The sequence below is a fragment of the Triticum urartu genome, chromosome 2 (genome assembly GCF_003073215.2).
Source record: "Triticum urartu cultivar G1812 chromosome 2, Tu2.1, whole genome shotgun sequence".
Lineage (NCBI taxonomy): Eukaryota > Viridiplantae > Streptophyta > Magnoliopsida > Poales > Poaceae > Triticum > Triticum urartu.
In genome coordinates this window covers 29,805,622-29,827,990 of record NC_053023.1, presented here as the reverse complement: position 1 = coordinate 29,827,990, position 22,369 = coordinate 29,805,622, and the positions used below count along the sequence as shown (strand labels likewise).

Genomic DNA, 22,369 nt, shown 5'->3' with positions numbered 1-22,369 from the left:
TCAAGAGGACTGCAGCAGATCAGAAGAGGAGCTGTGGGTATGCCCCACAAATTCAGGAGCTCATTAACTCTAAGATGGGCACGGGCATATACTTGTTGGACAAGGAACACTTACCCATCCGTCCAGATTTTGAGGATAATCAAGTTGTTATGACTGAGAATGAGCCATCATCTGCCCAAGCACAAGCAAAGAAGGAGAAGGCAAGGAAGGAGAAAGCTGCCAAGATGCCAACTCAAGAGGAGGCATCTGAGTATTTCTTGAAAACCAAACAAGAGCAGCTTGGTTACCTGATTGCATCCACCCTGCGGATTGAGAAAGGACTAGCCACCCTAACTCAAAACCAGGCAAGCCTAGAGAGAATCATGGAACAAAAGTTCTATGACTTGGATGTCAAGGTGACAGAGATTCAGACTGCCGTGGAGCACCTCCAGGATGACATGCAGGAGAGGAGAGGCAGGACTACAACTGATGCCTTTGCCAGAGTGCCACGAGGTCCGAGGTCGTCTGCAGTGCCAGTTGCTGACACCAGAGCCACCACTTCTGCACCAGCTACAGCTTCAGTTCCACCAGCTCCAGCATCTACTTCAGCCTCGACTCCGACCACGTCTACAGAAGGCTTCGTCCTTGGAGTGCTCTGGACTCCACCACCACCTGAAGATCAAGCCTGTGTGTCGATCTAGCACTATGCATTTTCTAGGAACTTTTTGGTAACTTGTTGCCAAAGGGGGAGAAAATGTATAGATCATAGGCTTCGAGAGAGAGAGAGTGTTGCTTTTTTATCTCTTGCTTTATTTGGTGGTTTTTCAAACTTTGTTTGCTTTTGAGTTCTTGAGATACTATGTCTTTGCTCGTGAGACATTGATGATCATGTGTTTGATCATAAGCTCCATTTAATGCTTGCTTAATGCTATTATCTTATCTATCTTATGTGATCATTCACTTTTCTTGGTGATGAGTGCATGTATTTCATTCTTATCATTTTAAGCGCTCCACCAAGATGTATGTGACATGGAAGAGTAACCCATGACTCTAACTCCTTGTGCATTTGCAGTCCAAAGCAAATTTTTAATATGCACAACTTTAGGGGGAGCTCTTACTTATCACATACTTCTCAAAGCGACGATATATTTCATGCTTATTATCATTTGTTGAAGCTTTGATCTATATGTTGTCATCAATTACCAAAAAGGGGGAGATTGAAAGTGCAACTATCCCTAGGTGGTTTTGGTAATTCAAAACAACATATAGCTCATTGAGCTAATGCTATTCCAAGATGATTATTTTAGGAAAGCTCAATGATTGGCATGGACGTGAAAGTGGAACCTTTAAAATGCTAAGGACAAAGGATTGGCTCAAGCTCAAAAGCTCAAGACTCTTCATTTTATTTTAGTGATCCAAGATCACATTGAGTCTTTAGGAAAAGCCAATACTATCAAGGAGGGATGAGGTGTTGCTTAATGAGCCTCTTGCTTCATGTGCTTTGTGATATGCTCCAAAACCCTCAACTACTTTCCCATATCCACATATGACCTAAACCCTAAGCCAAACTCGGTCCTACCGATTCTTTCTATCCGGCGCCACCGAGTTTCACTTGTCATAAGCCACCGCCAAACCCTAGCAATTCGGTTCTACCGATAGGGATCTCGGTCTTACCGAGATGGGATTGCAAACTCTCTGTTTCCCTTTCGTAACTTTTCGGTCTAACCGAAAGAGCGGATCGGTCCCACCGAGATTGCAATGTAAATTCAGTGTTTCCTTTTTGTAACTTTTCGGTCTCACCGAAAGAGCAAATCGGTCCCACCGAGTTTGCCTGACCAACTCTCTGGTTAGCTAATTACCAAATTCGGTCTCACCGAGTTTGTGTAATCGGTCTCACCGAGATTACGTTATGCCCAAACCCTAACCATATCGGTCCTACCGAGTTGCATGTCAGTCCCACCGAAAATCTCTAACGGTCACTAGGTTTACATTTTCGGTTCGACCGAGTTTGTTGATTCGGTCCCACCGAGATTGAAAAACTGTGTGTAACGGTTGGATTTTGTGTGGAGGCTATATATACCCCTCCACCTCCTCTTCATTCATGGAGAGAGCCATCAGAACACATACACAATTCCAACTCATATGTTCTGAGAGAGAACCACCTACTCATGTGTTGAGACCAAGATATTCCATTCCTACCATATGAATCTTGATCTCTAGCCTTCCCCAAGTTGCTTTCCACTCAAATCTTCTTTCCACAAAATCCAAATCCTATGAGAGAGAGTTGAGTGTTGGGGAGACTATCATTTGAAGCATAAGAGCAAGGAGTTCATTACCTACACACCATTTGTTACTTCTTGGAGAGTGGTGTCTCCTAGATTGGCTAGGTGTCACTTGGGAGCCTCCGACAAGATTGTGGAGTTGAACCAAGGAGTTTGTAAGGGCAAGGAGATCGCCTACTTCGTGAAGATCTACCGCTAGTGAGGCAAGTCCTTTGTGGGCGATGGCCATGATGGGATAAACAAGGTTGCTTCTTTGTGGACCCTTTGTGGGTGGTTGCTTCTTCGTGGACCCTTTGTGGGTGGAGCCCTCCGTGGACTCGCGCAACCGTTACCCTTTGTGGGTGGAGCCCTCCGTGGACTCGTGCAACCGTTACCCTTTGTGGGTTGAAGTCTCCATCAACGTGGATGTAGGATAGCACCACCTATCTGAACCACGGGAAAAACATCCGTGTCTCCAATTGCGTTTGAATTCTCCAAACTCTTCCCTTTACATTCTTGCAAGTTGCATGCTTTACTTTTCGCTGCCAATATACTCTTTGCATGCTTGCTTGAATTGTGTGATGATTGCTTGACTTGTCCCACAATAGCTAAAATCTGCCAAGAACTAAAATTGGGAAAAGGTTAAGTTTTTATTTGGTCAAGTAGTCTAATCACCCCCCCTCTAGACATACTTTCGATCCTACAAAATGCATCCGGGAGCCAAAACAGCCCTCAAAGTATCTTTGTAGTACTAATAATACTAGTTTTGTCACCCATCAAACCCTGCAATTGAAGAGGATCGTGTCGATCTTAGACCATGTCCGATACAATGTGCTTAGGGAATTGCTTAGAAAATACTCTCTCCATCTCATCATATAAGTACGTTTTTCAAACCAACAAGCTTGCAAACATAAAAAAGCAGATTTTATAAAATCCATCCGTCTAAAACCATGTGACACATGTGGTAAGCAATTCAAACAATTTTAAAAAGATAGTGATCTAAAAATCTTATATTAGTTTATAGGAGTACTTAAAAGTTGTTAAGTGCAGATTTTCAAACAACACAATGGATACTCTACCACGTGATGCATCCTTGTAGTTACAGATCTTTCATAAAAACACCCATTCCATCCATATCCCTTTCGAACGAGTGTGTCAATGAATCCCCCATTCCTGATCCCCGTATCACTCGTCCTCTGCGCTAGCTTTTTTTTTGAAAAGGGGGGTCTCCCCGGCCTCTGCATCAAAACGATGCATACGGCCATCTTATTAATAAAAAAAGGCAAAAGTGCCAACAAGGTTCCACAATCTCCAGGTAAACAAAAGGATAAAAAGAAATGCAGCTCACACAGAGCTACAGACGGCTAGATATACAAACTAGCCCAAAAAAAGAAGTCACAACCGGCTGGCTAACAATAGATAGGGAAACTAATTGCCTATCCTATTACATGACCGCCATCCAAACCGGTTGAAGATATCCCGAGCGACCATCTCCCAACGGATAGATCCAGTAACCAAATGCTCCCTGGCCTCCATCGGAGTGAGTAGCGACCACGAACGGATCAGTGCCATAGCTCGGAAAATAACCTGCATTAAATGAATCCGTGATGTTCTGTTAAAACCAAATCATTTCTGCAATTCCAGATAGTCCATAACAAAGCGCAAACTCCAACCCGAATATGTCTCACGAGAACAGGCCCAACCCCATTAAGCCATGTCCCAAATAAAGCATTGACAGAAGTCGGTGGAGTAAGATTAAAAGCAATATGGATCGTCCGCCAAAGAACTCTAGCCAACGGGCAATCAAAGAATAAATGCTTAATCGTCTCATCCCGATCACAGAAACTACACCTAGTAGGTCCTGTCCAATTGCGTTTAATCAAGTTATCCTTTGTTAAAATAACTTGTTTATGGACAAACCACATAAACACTTTTATTTTTAAAGGCACCTTGACAGCCCAAACAAACTTGGAAGTTGGAATAGCAGTTGAATTAATAACATCAATATACATTGATTTAACTGTAAATACTCCAGAACTAGTCAACTTCCAACGCAATATATCGGGTCGGTGAGAAAGTTGAACCTCCATCAGTCTCCTAACTAGATGAATCCATTCTTCCCAACGATTGCCCGCTAGCGACCGTCGAAACTGAATATTAAGGGGGATAGATTGGAATACCGTTGCCACGAACACCTCACGTCGTTGAGCAATCCGATATAGAGACGGATATTGAATGGCTAAAGGTGATTCACCGAGCCAAGTATCCTCCCATAAACGAGTACTTGTACCGTTTCCAATAACAAATCTCGTCCTACTGAACATAGATTGTTTGAATTTCATTAGTCCTTTCTAGAAAGGCGAGTCAGTCAGCCTGACTGCGACCTGGGACAATGTTTTTGTTTGGAGGTACTTGTTGCGGAGGATCTGCGCCCACATGGCCTCAGTCCCGGAAGACAGTTTCCACAACCACTTACTAAGAAGACATCTGTTCTTGACTTCAAGATTTTCAATACCAAGACCCCCTTGGTCTTTCGGTCTACAGATGATGTCCCATTTAGCAAGCCGATATTTTCTTTTAAGTTCATCACCCTGCCAAAAGAAGCGCGACCGATAGAAGTCCATTCGTTTCCTAACACCAACTGGGACCTCAAAGAACGATAAGAGAAACATAGGCATACTCGTGAGCACCGAATTAATCAATATCAACCGGCCTCCGTATGACATGAGCTTACCCTTCCAACAACTCAGTGTTTTCTCAAATCGATCCTCTATGCACTTCCATTCTCTGTTTGTTAGCCTACGATGGTGAATCGGGATACCAAGGTAAGAGAAGGGTAAACTCCCCAACTCGCACCCAAACAACTGCCTATAAGAGTCCTGGTCGTCTTTGGCTCTACCAAAGCAGAACAATTCGCTCTTATGGAAGTTGATCTTTAACCCTGTCAGTTGTTCAAACAGACATAACACAAGCTTCATATTTCTCGCCTTGGCCAAATCATGCTCCATAAAGATGATTGTATCATCGGTGTACTGAAGGATGGAAACGCCTCCCTCCACAAGATGAGGAACCAACCCACCCACTTGACCATTTTCCTTAGCCCGGCTTATCAAAATTGCTAACATATCCACCACAATGTTAAACAGGATAGGGGACATCGGATCTCCTTGTCTTAGGCCTTTATGTGTCTGGAAATAATGACCTATGTCGTCATTCACTTTAATTCCCACACTCCCTTTTTGCGTGAATGATTCGACCTGTCGACGCCAGGCTTCATCAAAGCCTTTCATACGCAATGCCTGTTGGAGGAATGGCCACTTAACCTTATCGTACGCTTTTTCGAAATCCACCTTAAAAATTACTCCATCTAATTTTTTGGAATGGATTTCATGGAGCGTTTCATGAAGGACAACCACCCCTTCAAGGATGTTCCTGTCCGGCATGAAAGCAGTTTGGGATTGCTGCACCACAGATTGCGCAATCTGTGTGAGCCTATTAGTTCCGACCTTGGTGAAGATTTTGAAACTAACATTGAGGAGGCAGATCGGCCTGAACTGCTCGATCCTCGCAGCATCCGTTTTCTTCGGAAGCAATGTGATAGTTCCAAAATTCAAGTGAAATAATTGAAGTTGTCCAGAGAATAGATCATGAAACATAGGTAGTAAATCCCCCTTAATAATGTGCCAGCACTTTTTATAGAAATCAGCCGGGAACCCATCCGGACCGGGAGCCTTATTGTTTTTCATTTGTGCAATAGCATCGAACACCTCCTTTTCTGAGAACGGGGCAATCAGAATATTATTATCAGCAGCAGTCAATTGAGGCACGTCCTCAACCCTGGACTCATCGAGGGACACACAATTGGCCTCCGGCGGTCCAAATAACTGTCTATAGAATTCGGTGATATAGGTTTTGATATTATCCTGCCCTAAAATAGTACCCTCATCCTGCTCTAGCTGAAAGATCCGTTTCTTTCTGTGTTTACCATTAGCAATGAGGTGGAAAAATTGAGTATTCGCGTCCCCTTGGACTACTTTGCGGGTCTTGGCACGCAAAGCCCACTTCAATTCTTCTTCGCGGAGAAGTTCTTTCAGCCTCTTCTCCGCCTCATTTTTAACTTGGAGCTCGGTGGGCAACAACAACGCGGATTCAGCTTTTACGTCCAAATCCTGTACAAGAGAGAGGAGCCTATCCTTCTCAATCTTATACACCCCACTTAGATGCTTGGCCCAACCCCGTAAGAAACTTCTCAAATGCCTAATTTTATTCTGCCAGCGCTCGACCGCCGTCCTTCCTCTAACACCCTTAGCCCACTCCCTGGCTATGATGTCTAAGAATCCCTCGTGTTCGAACCAGGCCATCTCAAAAGAGAAGGTGTTTTTGTTTCCTATATGGTTTGGCTCCCCTGAGTCCACGAACAAAGGTGTGTGATCGGAGATGCCCCGCGTGAGAGCTTGCACCGTAACAAGAGGGAACTTCCGTTCCCACTCCACGCTGGCGAGAACCCGATCCAGCTTCTCATATGTCGGGTTTGGCATAGCATTAGCCCAGGTAAACTGCCTACCAGTGAGCTCTATCTCCCTTAGATCTAAGCTTTCAATGATAGTATTGAACATAAACGACCACCTGCCATCGAAGTTATCATTGTTTTTCTCCTCTCTCCTTCGAATGATGTTGAAATCACCCCCGACCAAAATCGAAAGCTGTTCGGACCCACATATCCGAACCAGATCTGCCAGAAACTCCGGTTTAAGCTCGGGTTGGGCAGCACCATAGACCGCTACCAAAGCCCAGTTGAACCCATCAACTTTAGACCTAACTCGAAATTTTACCGCGAAGTCACCCATTACTACACTCCGGACTTCCATGGAATCACACCTCACACCCAGTAAGATGCCCCCCGATCTACCTCGTGGCAGGAGGCAATGCCAATCGAACTCAAGACCACCCACAAGAGAGGAAAGAACTGAGGCGTAAAATTGTCTCGACCGGTTTCCGATAGAGCAATGAAATCTAACCGATGTTCCAGAGAAGCCTCAGCAAGAAACCTTCTTTTATCCAAGTCCTTCAGACCTCTGCTATTCCAAAAGATTCCTTTCATAGTTCATCATGGAATTTTTAGCAGTCCGAATCCTAGCACTCTTACGAACTGCAGAATCGGGATAAATCTTTCGCTTCCACTTACACTTTGGCTTAGTGGGCTCCGTCACCCGGTCCTCATAACCGGATTGAGCGGAGCCGACATCTGCATCATCTAAGGGCGCATCATCGCCCTCAGACTCCTGATTAGAAGGTGCTAGATCCGCACAAAGATTATTTAGCACTGTAACCCCTAACGCATCAATTTCATCATCATTCATGGGTTTGACTGCAGCAAGATTACAAATAGTCTCTAAGGCCCGCTCCGCCTCTAGATCTAACATATCATTCACTGATTCGGAGATTTAAATATCAGTATCGCCTAGTGAAACTCCTAATTGGTTTGCATTATGAATAATGTCCTCCGGAGCAAAATGCAACAAAGAATTAGATATATTAACGGACATACCAGTAGTGATCGCAGCATCGTGAAGCTTGGCCGCCCTCATAGCGCACCGCTGCTGCATATCGTCCACCTCCGGAAGATCCAGAACGCGAGCACTCATCCGTCTCCCCGTCGAGACCGGGTCTGGGATACCGCCGAAGGTAACAACCTCCTCTCGAGAAGGAGGAAGCTGCGGGCTCCCAATGCCCTCGGACAAGTGCCCGACGGGTAGGACAAGGGGCGGGACAACTGGGGCCACCTGCCCAGTCCCTCCTCCTGCCCCGCCCACCGGCACAGAGCGTATCGTCGAAGGCGCCGAGAAAGCGGTCCTCCTGACCGCAGACGAGGAAGGGATATCTAGGGCCGCCTGCCCCAGCCCCACCTCCCCCAGCGTCACGGGATCTGCGGGTGCCTCAGCCAGGACGTGAGGAGGAGGAGCCGAAGCCACCTGCCTCGGGCTCCCACTCCTAGCGCTGGCGGGCCCCGACGTAGCCGACGTCATCGGCGTCGGTATAGGTAGAGACGAGAGCAAGGCCACCTGCCCTGACCCCAGTCCCCCAAGGCTCACCTCGGTCGAAGATGACAATGCCGGAGACACATCCATCGGTGAGGCTCGGGAAATAAGATCGACCTCCGGCTGTACAGCCCGAACTGTAGTCCCCTCAAAGTCCAAAGAGGGAAGCGTGTGCTCATACACATCATCAGAGTCTACCCTATCGCTCCACATCTTGGGAGGCGCAGAGGCAGGTGCAAAGGACCCAAAACGCAGTGTCGTCGTAGGCACCGAAGGTGACGGTGTCGGCTCAACTCCGGTCCCCTCCCCCGGCAACTGAGCATCTGGGCGAGACCCTGTCGACCCCTCTCGAGCAGACTCGTCTGGCACCCCCTGGCTCCTGCACCACCCTCACTCTCATGCATATCAACATCATCCCCAGCAACCTCATCAGCAAACATCTCAACGTCCTCAAACTCTATATCGAGCGGGAATACCTCTCCCCTATATGTCCAGTGGACCACATCAGGCACAAAATCAACATTGAGGACACTCACCAACATCCGAGCCACTCCATGAGCCCGAGTGAAATCCATATCCACTCTCTCCGTCTTTCCAACCATGATACCCATACTGGCTACAACTCGAACGTCCTGTAGAGGCTTAGATGGGGCTCCAGAAAAGCGCAACCAAATCTGCGTAAGCGGCTTTCCTTTAGGCTCCACCTTCGTCCACTCGTGAAACTCCAAAATACACTTAGTACCAGGAACTCTACACAAGCCGAAACTCAGTAGTCTCTGTAGATTCTCCACAGAGGGGAAATCCACCTTAAATACATTAGCTTCGAGGCGGATCAGCTCCCACTGAAAATCCCCCGGTGCCAACTCCTGAAGCCTCCGGATAATCTGAACCTCAGTCACGTCTCCTTGAGTCTCTTTTACAATCCCGGTGGTCAAGCACTATGTGTCCTCGGGAATCTCCCTCGCAGCCGGGGACTCGAAGAACAATAACTCTGCACAGTATAGCCCATACATATTCAGAGCTGGAGCCTGGTCACGCACTAACGGGCACTCCCTCGAATCATGTGCGAGCTTGCCACACGAGTCACACAGCTCTGCAACGCACTCTGCAATAAAGTGGCCCTTCTCACCACACCGGTAACACAGCATCCTTTCCTTCTTGCGCGCCCACTTGGCCGCCCTCTCGGAATCAGACCTGTCTGACACTTCACTTACAGCCCCAGGCACCGAAGCATCAACATTTCCCAGGGCCGTTACCACCTCCATCGCCTGAGGAGGAAGATCCGTAGACTGACTAGAATCTGTCTCAACCGTAGTAGCCACCTGGTCAACAACAGCCGGAGGCGGAGGCTGTCGATGAAACCTCCCACGGCCACCACCCCGACCACCCCGATGTCCATGGTATCCGCCTCTCTGGCGGTGGTCCGGACCGGATGCCCCCTCAACAAAGCCACCAGGAGGTCCAAGGAATGGTCTCTCTGCAGACCCGTCACTCTGCCATGTATAGCCTCGGCCTCCACCGGTCGACGAGGAACCACGGTGCTGTCCGTCTCCATATGCATCCACACCATCATCACCCCACTGACCACGGGGCGACTCAAAGGACTCTCGAACTGTCGATTCTTTCGCATGCTGCAGAGGCCCCGACCGATACTGAGCCGGCCTCGCGGCATAGTGCGGCGGCGGAGCAGCCCGGGGCGGAGCACCACCCGGGACCGGCACCACCGGTCGAGGGCCAGACCCGCCGCCATGACCCATGGTAGAAGCCCCCGGCTGCTGTGGCCCCGGAGGCCACGGCCCTGTGAAGCCCCCTCTGCCCGCGTGAGAGCCCGGCGGCTTGGCAGGCGTTGGTCCCGCGGGTAGAAGACCGGCCGGTCCTCCACTTCCAGTAGGTACCACCGGCGGCCGGGCCGTCACAGGCACAGGCGGCCGCATCCCGTGGTTAGCGCCAGTCCATCCCGTAGGGGTGGGAACGCCACGCCCGGCGCCTGGAACAACAGTCCCAGCACTGGCTGCGCCACGCCCTGCACCAGGGGCCCCTCGGCCGGCACTCCTAGGCGGCGGCTGCGGCCTGACTGCCCCAGCCCTGCCCGCAACCGCATGGGGCTTCGCTGCCGGCGGTACACCCGAGCCTCGACCAGTCATCACGCGCAGCGGGGGAATCCGACAAGCGCGGCCAGAACCGCACGGTAGTAGGAAAGGCGTCCCGCGCCGACGAACCCTAGGCGCAGACGTAGAACCACACGCGTACGACGAGTCGATCACGTCCGTGCATGCAGCGCTAGCATCAATGCCTGTGGCTCCCTGTATGGACTGGGCCTCATACCCAGCCATATCTGGCCCACCTAGCAAGGCGTCAGCGTTTGGTGAAACAGGCCCAAACCGGCCCAGTAATTCGTTCAAGCGCTCGCTGCGAGCCTCCCGGATCCCGCTCGGCGTCCGCGACTTTCCCGCAGCCGCCGCCGCCGGCAGTGATCCAGCTCTCGACCGGCGAGATGCCCTACTCTTCTCGACCACCGTCCACGAATTCGGATGAATTAAATCGAAATGCGTGAGGTTTGGAAGGCGTACCTTAGGGATGGGGCCCTTCCATGGCCGGACCGCCGTTGCCGCCGTTCTCCTGTGAACTACACGGCGTACCATCTCGTTCCTCTCGTCCGGCTGTAGCCCGATCCGTGCCGGATCCTCCACCGGCAGAACCGAGTCTACAGTTGTGGCTACATCATCCTCGGAGTAACCTGCGTGAAATAAATCGAAAATCAAATCCGATGGAGTAGGCGACGCCGGTGAACCTCCTGGATCTTCGCCGTCCCCGTCGGCATCCTCGTCATCTGAGTCCAATAAAGCCAAGAAGCGGCCGCCTATGCCTGCCCGTTCCGCCGCCGCGGGGCGGCGCGTCTCAGTGGTCGCCCCCATCCCGCTCGGCGGTCTCTGTTGTGGACGAGCTCCGGCAAGCAATCTCCGGCTAGCAATCTCCGGCAAGCAATCTCCGGCAAGCAATCTCTGGCAAGCAATCTCCGGCAAGCAATCGGTCGGCGGGATCTCCCCCGATTCCGGCGGCCCGGCCGCGGATCTGCAGCTCCTGGTGTCTTGCTCCAGCGTTCTTGTTCCCCACCTCTGCGCTAGCTACTTGATGCAACATTTGTCTTTCATTTGTAGACTAGCCCTCCGTGATGCCACCCAAACCCCCTCAGAGCTCTCGCACCGGTTGCCATCCACTCATATGACGGTGCGGAGTTAGGGCATCTCCAGCCGCGCCCTTAGGAAGGCCTCCTCAGGCGTTTTTTTTGTGCCGGCGCCGAAAAAACGGCCCAGTCGCGCCCCCAGGAGCCCGATTTTTGCCGGCCTGGGACGAAAACAGCGTCGGCGGACCCAGGCCGAACTCGGCACGCTGGGGGGCGCCCGGGGGCGCCGGGGCGAACTGTTTTGGCGCTAAAAAGCCGTGGGCCAGCCGCGTCAGGGACACGGCGGCTCGTCTTCCCCCCAACTGCCTCGGTTCCTGCGGGGAATCAATGGCAAGGCTGCCGCCGGTCAGCCTTGCCATTGATTCCTCACGGGCGGCGCGTCTCGGGATGGCGCGCCGACGCCTCCCCTCCCTCGCGCGCGTACACACGGCACGGAGCGGCTATAAAAGCCGGCGGTTCTCGCCGGTGCCCACACCAGACTCGCCCCTCGCCGCCGCCCATCCCCTCTCTCTCCGTCTCCGTCTTCCTCTCCCGAGCGCCACCGGCAGCCCCTCTCTCTCCCTCTCTACCACCGCCAAGCCCGTCGCCATGGCAGAGCGCTTCCCCGGAGACGAGGCGACGGCCAACGGCTTTGGCCGGCGTTCGCTCCGCGAACAGGAGTCCTGGCTCCTGTTCCAGGCGAACATCCCGGCGCCGCCGGACATGCGCGCCGGGCCGACGGGGTGGCGGCTCAGCGACGGGGGAGTGCCCGTTCCCCCGTTACCCGACGCCGTGGCGAAGCCCACGTACTTCGCCGAGGAGGTCGAGGTTGCGCGCGCCTCCCTGCCCGACGACGAGCGCTCCCTCCCCCAGTACGCCGCCAACAATCACGCGGCTTGGGCGGCGTACTTCCAGCGCCGCCAACAGCAGCGCCTGGCCTCCACCAACGACGCGCCGGTGGTCGGCGGCATGAAGAACAGCGTGGGGCGCCACCTGTGGTGGGGCGTCCCGGGCCGCACGCTGGAGGGCGTGCTGACGCACCTCGACGGCGGCAACAACCCGCCGTTGACCTATCCTGCGACGGGGGCCGCCCCGTCGCAACACCGACGCGCATGGGCGCCAAGGAGGTTCGCCTCCTCCTCGTCTTCCTCCTCTCGCTCATCTTCCCACTCCTCCGGTTCTCCGGCGCTTCTCGGCGTCAAGGCCGAGCCCGCGGCGGAGATGCCAATCGGTCGGCGCAGTCGCAGCGTCAGCATCGTCATCAACGAGGGCGGCCAGCGCGCCCCCTCCTCGTCGGCTCCTCCGCACTTCGTCAAGCCGAAGATGGAGCCGGGGCTGGCGCCGGTGAAGACGGAGCCGGAGCTGGCGCCGGTGGAGGCGGAGTTCGACGACGACGACGCGGTCCTAGAATGGGCGCGCCAGGACTCCATTGCGATGGAGAAGGCGCGCCGGGAGAAGGAGAAGGAACGCCAGCGCTCCGCCCTGTGCCGCTTCGAGGAGCGCCGACGCGGCCGCGTTGAAGATGGGGTCGTCGTCTTATGCGACAGCGACGACGACGACGCGCCGCCGCCAGTCCACCATGGTGACGCCGGGCAGGGGTCCAGCAGGGGCGCCCGCGCCAAGGAGGAAAAGGCCGCCGACGACGATGGCGGCGACCACTTCAGCCCTTTTCTTTTTTATATTAGGTTAATGTAATGAAAATGCGCGAATTTCACCAAAATTTGACATGTTTCGCCGAAATTTAACTAGTTTTTATCATAACTTCGCCGAACGGTCTTTTTTTTAAATACGCGCCTGGGGGCGGAGGGCCGACGACTGAGGACCGACTCGCCCCAGGGCCATTTTTTTCGCCGGCTCACCCCCAGACGGCGCTTTTAGACGCCCCCTGAGGGGCCAACGGCTAGAGATGCCCTTAGGCACCACCAACACGCGAAGCAACAACAAGTTAAAAGCTATATAGAGTGAAGTATAGAAAATGCCATTTTAGTGAATTTGTTTTAACGTTATTCATTACAGAGAATGAAAATTATACAAGCCTCTGTAACCATTGTAAGAAAGAAATCTTGCGCATCCTCCTCACTTATATATCAATTTTAAAAGTTCACAGAAAAATAGTAAGGAACATAAAAAGCAAGGAAGTAACATGCATAGTTTGAAAATATATCTTACAATTAATTTAATAAAACTAACTCGGGATCACATATGTCATTATATTTTTTGGTCAAATTTAAAAATATTTGATTTGGAATAAAATTAGAACTCCAAGTAATCTGAAATGGAAGGAGTAGTCTGTAGAGAGATGACAGGTTGTTTTCTGGTCATGTTCACATAAATGACACATCGATCTATATATTTTTGTTTTGCTGAAGATTAAGTGAGTTTAAAAATATCTTGAACCGAGTGACAATAAATTGTTGCAAATCATCAAATCCCCCAACTCAAAATAAAAAAATAAATCCAAATCCCCCCCAGTTTCCTGTTCCTGTCGCCCGCAAACCCCACCCCGGCTGCCCACCACGCGTTCGAGCAAATGCCGCCTCGCCGCCGCCTCAGGCGGCTCGGTCACAGGCGGCCGGCCTCTCCTTCTCCACCGCGACATCCTCGCGCCCGCAGATCTTCCCGCTCAACGGCGCACCACAGCGAAGGCTACCACCAGGACATCGTCCTCAGATGGGCCGTCCACGCCCAGAACTAGCAGACCGCGATGCATCTGCGGGTGTGTGGCGTGCCGCCACGGTGCCCGCCGCCGTGGACGCCATGAGCGCGATTGTTCGGTGCCACAGATCTCGCGCATACCCACTGGTGTGCGCGGCCAACAGGTCGAACTCGCGCCGGACTGCACTGCCGCGTAATGAACCTTCACATGGCTAGCCGACGCTGCTCCGTGCAGGTACCTTCAAAGCCCAACATTTTTTTTTTACTTCTCCGGATATTTGATGGATGTGCGATTGCAATTGCCTGACTGGTCTTCAGTTTTTGGTATTGTTCCTGGCAACCAGGTCTCTCAATGAACTTGTATAGCGAATCTGAGGGGCATATGAACTCGGGGCACAACTTTGTCACCGTGTACATCATCATCTCAAACATATTTCGGTTCTTGTTTCAAGGTCGACAACTCAGTTGTTTCAGATCTACTCCATGGTTGCTCGAACATATGGGACGTTTGAAGTTAAACTGGATTACAACAGGTGTGTTGTGTTGTGTGGTTATCTTCAACATATTTGTACATCTTATTTGTGAATAACTGGATTTCTACATAACAGTATGCTTCAATGCTTGCCCATTCTAGGAGAGTAGTCTTAAAGGCCTTACTTTTCTTCCTCCAAACTAAAACTGTACACACATGTGGAACTGCATACCAAGCCTGTCATCTCAATGTTAGCTTGGGTATTAGAAGCCTAGGCTTTTGTGCTGTTATCATGGGACGGGAAAACTAAACTTGTTGTCTTGTAAACTATTTAGATCGAGCAGTCAGGTTGAGCATTTCCTTGCAGTTCTTTCTTAAGTTGGAGACTGATTTTTCATTCTTACAAGATGAAAACCGTGTTGTTGTTATGGCGCTGCTAGAAGGAGGGCGCGAGAGGGCCGACCGGGGGCCTTTCTGCCCACGGTCGGGCAAGAGGGAAGGGATTTCCTTCTTAATTCTTACTTGATTAGATTGATACATCTCCTCTCTTTATATAGAGAGGTTTACTTTACTCCCAAGCAAGCGACCCTTATCTCTAATTAACACTAAGACTAATGGGTTATACCGCCAGCCCAGGCCCATTACGTACTCTAACACTACACCCCACCTGGACATGCAGCTTGTCCCCGAGCTGCAGCCTAACCAACGCAACACAAACCTAACACCTAAAAACAAGCCTTTTACATCTCGACTTGTTTTATTACTCTCAACCTGAAATGGACTGGGACGCTTTATTTTGGACCCCTTAACAAAAAGTGGACACCATCCGCACGTCGGACGTGCACGTGTACAACCACCTGGATCCCATGGACACCATCTAGACAAAAGGAGTGCATGGGTATGACCACCTGGAAGTGGTCGCAAGAGCGATCAGCAGAGGCGCCCTTGCGGTGGCTGACGGAATGCAGTGGTGCTATGCGGTGCGCTCCTATCGGTGACACCCTGCCTTCTCCCCGCCAGACGACTGTTGGTCTGCACCGCACATAGAAGAGTGGAGGGCTTGCGATGGAGAATGACGAGGAGGGGTGCGCCCTCCCAACCGCCGATGTCGCAGACTTTGAGGTAGCTGTCCGTGGGGACGAGATCGAGGTCGTTTGCGCAGCGAAGGACAACTGGGAGGAGTGGCAGCGGTAGACCACGCATCTCCCGCACATGCAGACGCGCTAGGAGGCCGCGCGCAGCAGCCTGCAGCCTCACCGCCGCCGACACATGGCGGTTAGCGATCCAAGCCGGAAGCGGTGACGGCGACGGCGGGAACTTGATCTGCTGGATGGGGACGCTCCGGGAAAGCGGTGATGGCGACGGCGGGAACTTGATCTGGTGGAACGAGACTCCCGCCGGCGCGGTCGATGCGGGGCCGGAGCTGACCGGCGGGGGCCGCTACGGTGTCGCGCCGGGCAGCGGCAACGGCTGCTACGGCGGAGCGTCTGGCGCAGCGGAGGCCACCAGGAGCAGCGGCTGCCACCGCAGCCAGGGCGGGGTGATGGATGGCAGCTGCAGCGGTTGCTGCAGTGGCCCGGCGAGCGCAGCGGAGGCCGCCAGGAGCGGCGGCTGCCACTGCAGCCAGGGCGGGGCGGTGGAGGCCGCCAAGAGCGGTGGCTGCCACTGCAGCCAGGGCGGGGCGGTGGATGGCAGCTGCAGCAGCCCGGCGAGCTCGGCGGAGGCCGCCTGGTGCAGCGGCTGCCACGGCGGCGTGGTGGCGGCGATGGGCGGCGCAGCCTCGTGCGGCCCGTAGGACCCAACCAAGAACAGGTGGATCTCCTGGACCGCCTGGGTTAGGTCCCGCAGCACCCCGAACACCTCCTCCGAGGTGAGGACGGCGGGGGCAGGCGCGACGGAGGACAACGGGAGAGACGGGTTGGGCGGCGGTGAAGACATGATCGAACCGAAGCTAGCTGATACCAAATTGTTATGGCGCTGCTAGAAGGAGGGCGCGAGAGGGCCGGCCGGAGGCCTTTCTGCCCACGGCCGGGCAAGAGGGAAGGGATTTCCTTCTTAATTCTTGCTTGATTAGATTGATACATCTCCTCTCTTTATATAGAGAGGTTTACTTTACTCCCAAGAAAGCGACCCTTATCTCTAATTAACCCTAAGACTAATGGGCTATACCGTCAGCCCAGGCCCATTACGTACTCTAACAGTTGTTTCCAAACTGTAGTGACTTCTAACCAGTTCAGTCACTAAAATTGTTTATGTCTATTCTTAGCCGCTGTCCGTCCAAGACTGGTTCCGTATTAACTAGTAAGTGAGCTTCGTATACACATGTAGATTTTGATCGTCAAGAAACTTTGATATTCTCAATAATAAGTTTACAGTAAAGAAGATCGACCCCTTAAGATACATGGATGTGTCATTTGGGTAACTGAACTTGAAACTGCACGTTCAGGACTAGTCTCTAAATTACTATATATAGAGGTCCAAACAGGCAGGGGCGGAGCTACGGCCAGGCCAGCAGGGGCCATGACCTCCCAGCTTTGGAAAAAAAAATGTGAAAAATATTTTTGGGGGTCCGTCTTCAAATTCATTGATCCCCAATAAAAGAAAAGGCAGGCAGTAGAAAGTCTTTACAAACAACTTTATTTCATTGTACATATGTGCTGTAATCTAGAAGTGATTATACATGAAAGGAACACTAGATGAGAGGAAATACCAGGAGCTAAGAGCTTGAATGATCTTAAGCAAAAGAAAAAGCAAGAATACTATAGTAATTAAGGTATGATGCACCTTTGGATAACTTGTGTCTACAATATTCGGTCTATTTCCTCAACTGCATAATGCTGAAAACGTTTCCTTGATCATGATGATTTCAGCATAAACGTCTTGCATCATTGGCCGATCTTTTGGTGAGTCCACGGAGCATTTTAGTCCCAGTTCAGCTAACTGCATGATACAGTTCTGCATTCTGACCACTGGTTTATTCTCAGTTTCTGTGTTGCGGTTTGCTTCTTCATGTTCATCATGTGGAATAAGACCGGTCTCGAAAATGTCACCAGTATCTTGTGGGGGTGCAGAGACCACCAATCTGTGAAGGTTCAGCCCATCGTTGAAGATAGCATCAGTAGGATGCTTCCCTGTGAGCATTTCTAGCAGAATAATACCATAGCTGTAGACGTCACCTGCAGTTGATATTTCATAACCCAATCCGTATTCTGCAATTTATATGTAATATGAAACGGATTAGTACTTCTCATTTTCTGGACTTATTTTAAAGTATTTATCCTATAAAAGAAAGAGTCTATATGTTAAGGAAAAGGAGTTTCTAAAAAGGAGTAGCACTAATTTCCAGCGCAAACACACACATGCTCATGCACGCACAAGCGCGTGTACTCAACTTATATTACAAATATAAGAATAATAAATGCTTACCAGGTGCAATATATCCAACTGATCCTCTTGGCCCTTGTATACTTGTCAAATCGTTAAGACTTTCTGAAGGATGGTTACCAAGAAACTTTGCTAATCCATAGTCACTAACATGAGCAACCATAGCGTCATCCAAAAGGATGTTGCTTGGCTTCAAATCACAGTGAACCAAAGGAGGCGTGCACCGGTTGTGTAGATAGTCCAAGGCAGCGGCGATGTCCGTAGCGATGCTTATTCTTGATACTAGACTCAATGGCCTTTTCTGTCTTTGTTCACCTACTTCTGAATGGACCCAGCTTTCTAGGTTACCATTGGCCATATACTCAAGAACCAGTGCCTTGAATTCATTTCCCAGTTGATCGAAGCTCGAGCATAGACTAATGACCCCCATGAGATTTCGGTGGCGGGTGTTTCTGAGCACCTCACATTCAGTAAAGAAGCTCTTTGGTGCTCCAATATGTTCCAGTTTGAACACCTTAATAGCAACTGGCTGCGCCTGAAACTTCAGTATGCCTTTATAGACCACTCCAAAACTCCCGGAACCAACATGGTTAGCTGAAGAAAAAATGTTGGTAGCTCCAGCAAGCTCATTGTATGAGAGTTTCTTGAACTCCTTGATTGACTGATCAATGTGTTCTCTCAATTCATTGCTTTTCTTGAAAAGAATTGTTGCAACTGCTGATATCAGAACTACAACAGCAGCAGCCAGAGGAACAACTATTGATATGATATGCAAAGTTTCCTTTCTTTTGGTTGCGTTTGATGTGCAAAGTGGTAACTGGAGCATCGGAGACCTTGTACATAAATCCTTGTTTCCTTGTATGAACACCTTACTTGAATTGCTAAATGCGCCACCTGTTGGAACTATTCCCTCAAGGCTGTTAAAGGACAAATTGAGAAGCTGCAAAGAGTCAAAGGACTCAAAGAAGTCTGGGATTTCGCCGGACAAGTTGTTCCGAGAAAGGTCCATCTCAGTAATGCCTCTTAAGCTCATGAGGGATTCTGGGATGCTCCCACGAAGAAAGTTCACCTCTAGTCGAAGCGATTCTAAATGAAGGCACTCACCAACTGCATGTGGAATATCTCCAGATAACTGGTTGTTGGAAATATTAAGGGAGTCGAGATTAATCAAGCTGCCAATCTCAGATGGTATGGATCCGTTGAGTTTATTATAAGACAAATCTAGGCTCTTCGAAAGAGTGGAAATAGACATGAGCCTAGGTGGAATACTCCCATGGAAATCATTGCATGAGAGGTTTAGCAGTACCAAATTTTGGCAGTCTGCTAAGCTTGAAGGTATGGATCCAGTCAAGTTGTTTTCCTCCAGAGAAAGCTCACCAAGCCTTTTAAAGTTGCCAACGGACTGTGGGATTGTTCCAGAAAGTTTGTTGCGTGACAAACCTAGAAGAAACAAGTTCTCAAGGTTTCCGAGCATGTCAGGAATCTCTCCAGAGAATGAGTTCCCATCAAGTTGAAGAACTGTTAGGTTGGTGAGTTTTGCTATCTCTGAAGGTATGATCCCAGTAAATCTGTTTTCTGATAGATACAACGTCTGTAAGCTTCTTGGAAGATTTCCAATGGAACTAGGTAATGTTCCATGAAGCTTGTTGTTATCCAGATAAATTGCCTGCAATTGGGAAGAGCCTGGTACTGAGGACAAAGTACTCCAATCTACAGCCTCGAACTGGTTCGCACCAAGGTCTAATTGGATCAAGTTTGGCAAGGAGAACAAAGAAGGAATCAAACCAGTGAATGCGTTATCACGGAGCTCAAGATTTTGGAGGCTGGATAAATTAACTAGTGATGGAGGGAGTGGACCATCGAAATGGTTTCCTTCCATGACCAATGTTTCTATGTTGGGAAGTGTGTATGCAATATCTCCCGGAATTCTTCCAGACAGTTGGTTATTACCAAGGTAAAGATGAGTCAGAGACGTGATTCTGTAAAGAGCTGGTGGAACTGCACCAGACAAGTTGTTGTATGACAAATCAAGTGCTTCTAAATCCGGAATGTTAGCTAAACTCCCTGGAATGTTTCCTTCTAGCTTATTTTGAGCAAGCATCAAGGAAGATAGATAAGAAAATTTTCCCAGTGTGTCAGGAATTTTTCCCCAGAGGATGTTACCTGTCAGGCTAATATATTGTAGCTGGGAGGCAGTCGGTGAAAAATATGGTATTGGTCCAGAGAATCGATTATATGAGAGATCTATTAGAGCAAGCGATGGGTTATTAAAGAGGGCTGGAGGGATCTCTCCAGTGAAGTTGTTTCTCATGAGGTCAAGGTAGTAAAGTGAAGAGCAATTTGCTAATAGAGGTGGAATTCCACCAGTTAGGCTATTATTCGACAAGACAACATTGAGCAATGGGCTACTTCCCAAAGATTCAGGAATTGGACCCTTCAGTTTGTTGCTCGCTAGAAGTAAGTATGTAAGGTTGGGAAGCAAACTAATTCCGTGAGGGATGCTTCCATTAAGGTTGTTATTGTTAAGAAGAATTTCCTGAAGAGAAGAGCATTGTGCAAGAGCTGGAGGGATCGCACCTTCCATCGAGTTGTTTAACAGGCGGATGACCTCGAGGTGCGAACACGAGGATATGGTATTCGGAATCACCCCTGTGATGGAATTCATGCTAAGGTCGATGACCTCAAGGAGGGAGCATGATGATATGCTATTTGGAATCATCCCTGTAATGGAATTCATGCTAAGATTGAGGTACCTGAGTTGGGTTAGACGGCTTATCTGTGGAGCTATATGGCCATTGATTTGGTTGTCTGCCATGTGGATTTTTTGGAGAAAAAGAAGGTCAGCAATGCAAGGAAATATCTGGCCGGTAATGTTCAAAGATGGAAGGTCAAGGGAAACAACATGAGCTGCGTGCACAGTACTGCATGTCACCCCTCGCCAGCCACAGAATGCGAATGACTCGTTTCTCCATGAGTCTAATGCTCCAGCAGGGTCGGATAGGTGTGACCTTAGACATAGAAGTGCATGCCTATCGGTTTCGGATGTATTGTGGACTGCAGGTGTGGCTAAGGAACAGACACGGGGACAGAAGCTTACCAAATAGATGAGCACTGCGGCAGGAAGTGGCAGCAACTTGTTTGGAGCTCGGACTGCACCCATCTTGTGTATGCGACTGGATGCTAAGTGAATTGGGTGGTGTGATTGTTTCGCTGCAACCTGCTGGTATTTATAGAGGGCGTGGGCCAATTCAGAGTTATATATGGGTGTTGAACAGGAGGAAAAAAACTTGAAATGGCTAACAAAAAGGAATAGTCAATTGAACCCTGACCATACAATACATGATTGCTCTGCCCTCTGCCACTTGCAAGTTGCAATGACAGCTTGACCATAGGCATTAGTGAGTGATGAATTGATTGTGATCCTCTGGCGTACATTTGCTAGCAGTATTCATGTCCAAGTTCACTACATACGAATTTGATATTCTTGTATAGGAGAATATTCTGGGTATCTATTTCGTATGTTATCTCATGTCGACTTATTTCTAGAAACCCAAAAGGTATTAAAGGGATGAAAATATAAATCATAGGACTAGGAAATGCTTAGGTTTGAAAAATTGAACATGTTATCACTGTGAACCATGACCTATAAAGCTGGCGTGAGTGCGTGTTTTCAGTCTCCAGCCTAGTGCAATTTGTTTGTGACTAAAGGGTTTGATCCTTTTGTTGCCGTGTGCAAACATCGCTCGTTAACCAAGAGCAGAAGATATAGATATGGTCTTAGCTTCCTATTTGCTGATCCTTCTCACGCATAAAGTGCGGTAGGAGTGCCAAAAAAGGTCATGCACAACACCATCATCTAATCCCTCTAGCTTGTCTATTTTCTTTTTGACAGGAATCCATGGAGCTCGTCTAGACTTGTAGCTATGCGCAAGATGTTCATCTATCTGTCTTCTGTGGGTCAGTCCAACTATGCACACATGTAAAAGACATGTACGTGTACAATGTAGACTTTTTAATTATTACATTTGAAACAATCATACTGTTCAAGCCGGGAGCTTATTACCCTCGGAGCCAAAACGCCATCACCGATGACAGGTGCTTTCATAGTTCACAACTATTTGTTCTGGACCTTCTTATATGACTGATAACTGATGCTACTTTTCTGTTGACTTCTCCTATAGTGCAGATGTTACATTACATTGACCATGACCATTTCACTTTATATTTACTGTATTACTGTGCATTGCAAGGTCAGTGATGAACTTGTAATTTCTTTTCATTCCACTGAAGTTGGAACCTCTTTAGATCGGATGAATTTTTAAACAATTTCTTGTTTCTAATTCCCTTTTTGGATTATTTTCAGGTGGTTATTATGACCAGGTGGTGACCATGGTACTTTTGTCGTGCGATGGTGCTA

The 22,369-nt window shown here is 49.6% G+C and overlaps 1 protein-coding gene across 2 annotated transcripts; it reads right to left on the bottom strand.

The window, feature by feature from the left end:
• Positions 1-17,177: 17,177 nt before the first annotated feature.
• Positions 17,178-21,157, bottom strand: LOC125535400 (receptor kinase-like protein Xa21). Of its 2 annotated transcripts, XM_048698453.1 has the most exons (3): positions 21,050-21,157; positions 17,995-19,618; positions 17,178-17,777 (listed from the first exon to the last, which is right to left on the bottom strand). In XM_048698453.1, exons 1-3 carry the CDS (start codon positions 21,110-21,112, stop codon positions 17,392-17,394), a joined length of 2,073 nt encoding a protein of 690 aa, XP_048554410.1. In that variant the 5' UTR covers positions 21,113-21,157; the 3' UTR covers positions 17,178-17,391. The 2 variants fall into 2 exon arrangements, with proteins under 2 accessions (XP_048554410.1, XP_048554409.1); XM_048698452.1 differs by having other exon boundaries at positions 17,995-21,157.
• Positions 21,158-22,369: the final 1,212 nt, after the last annotated feature.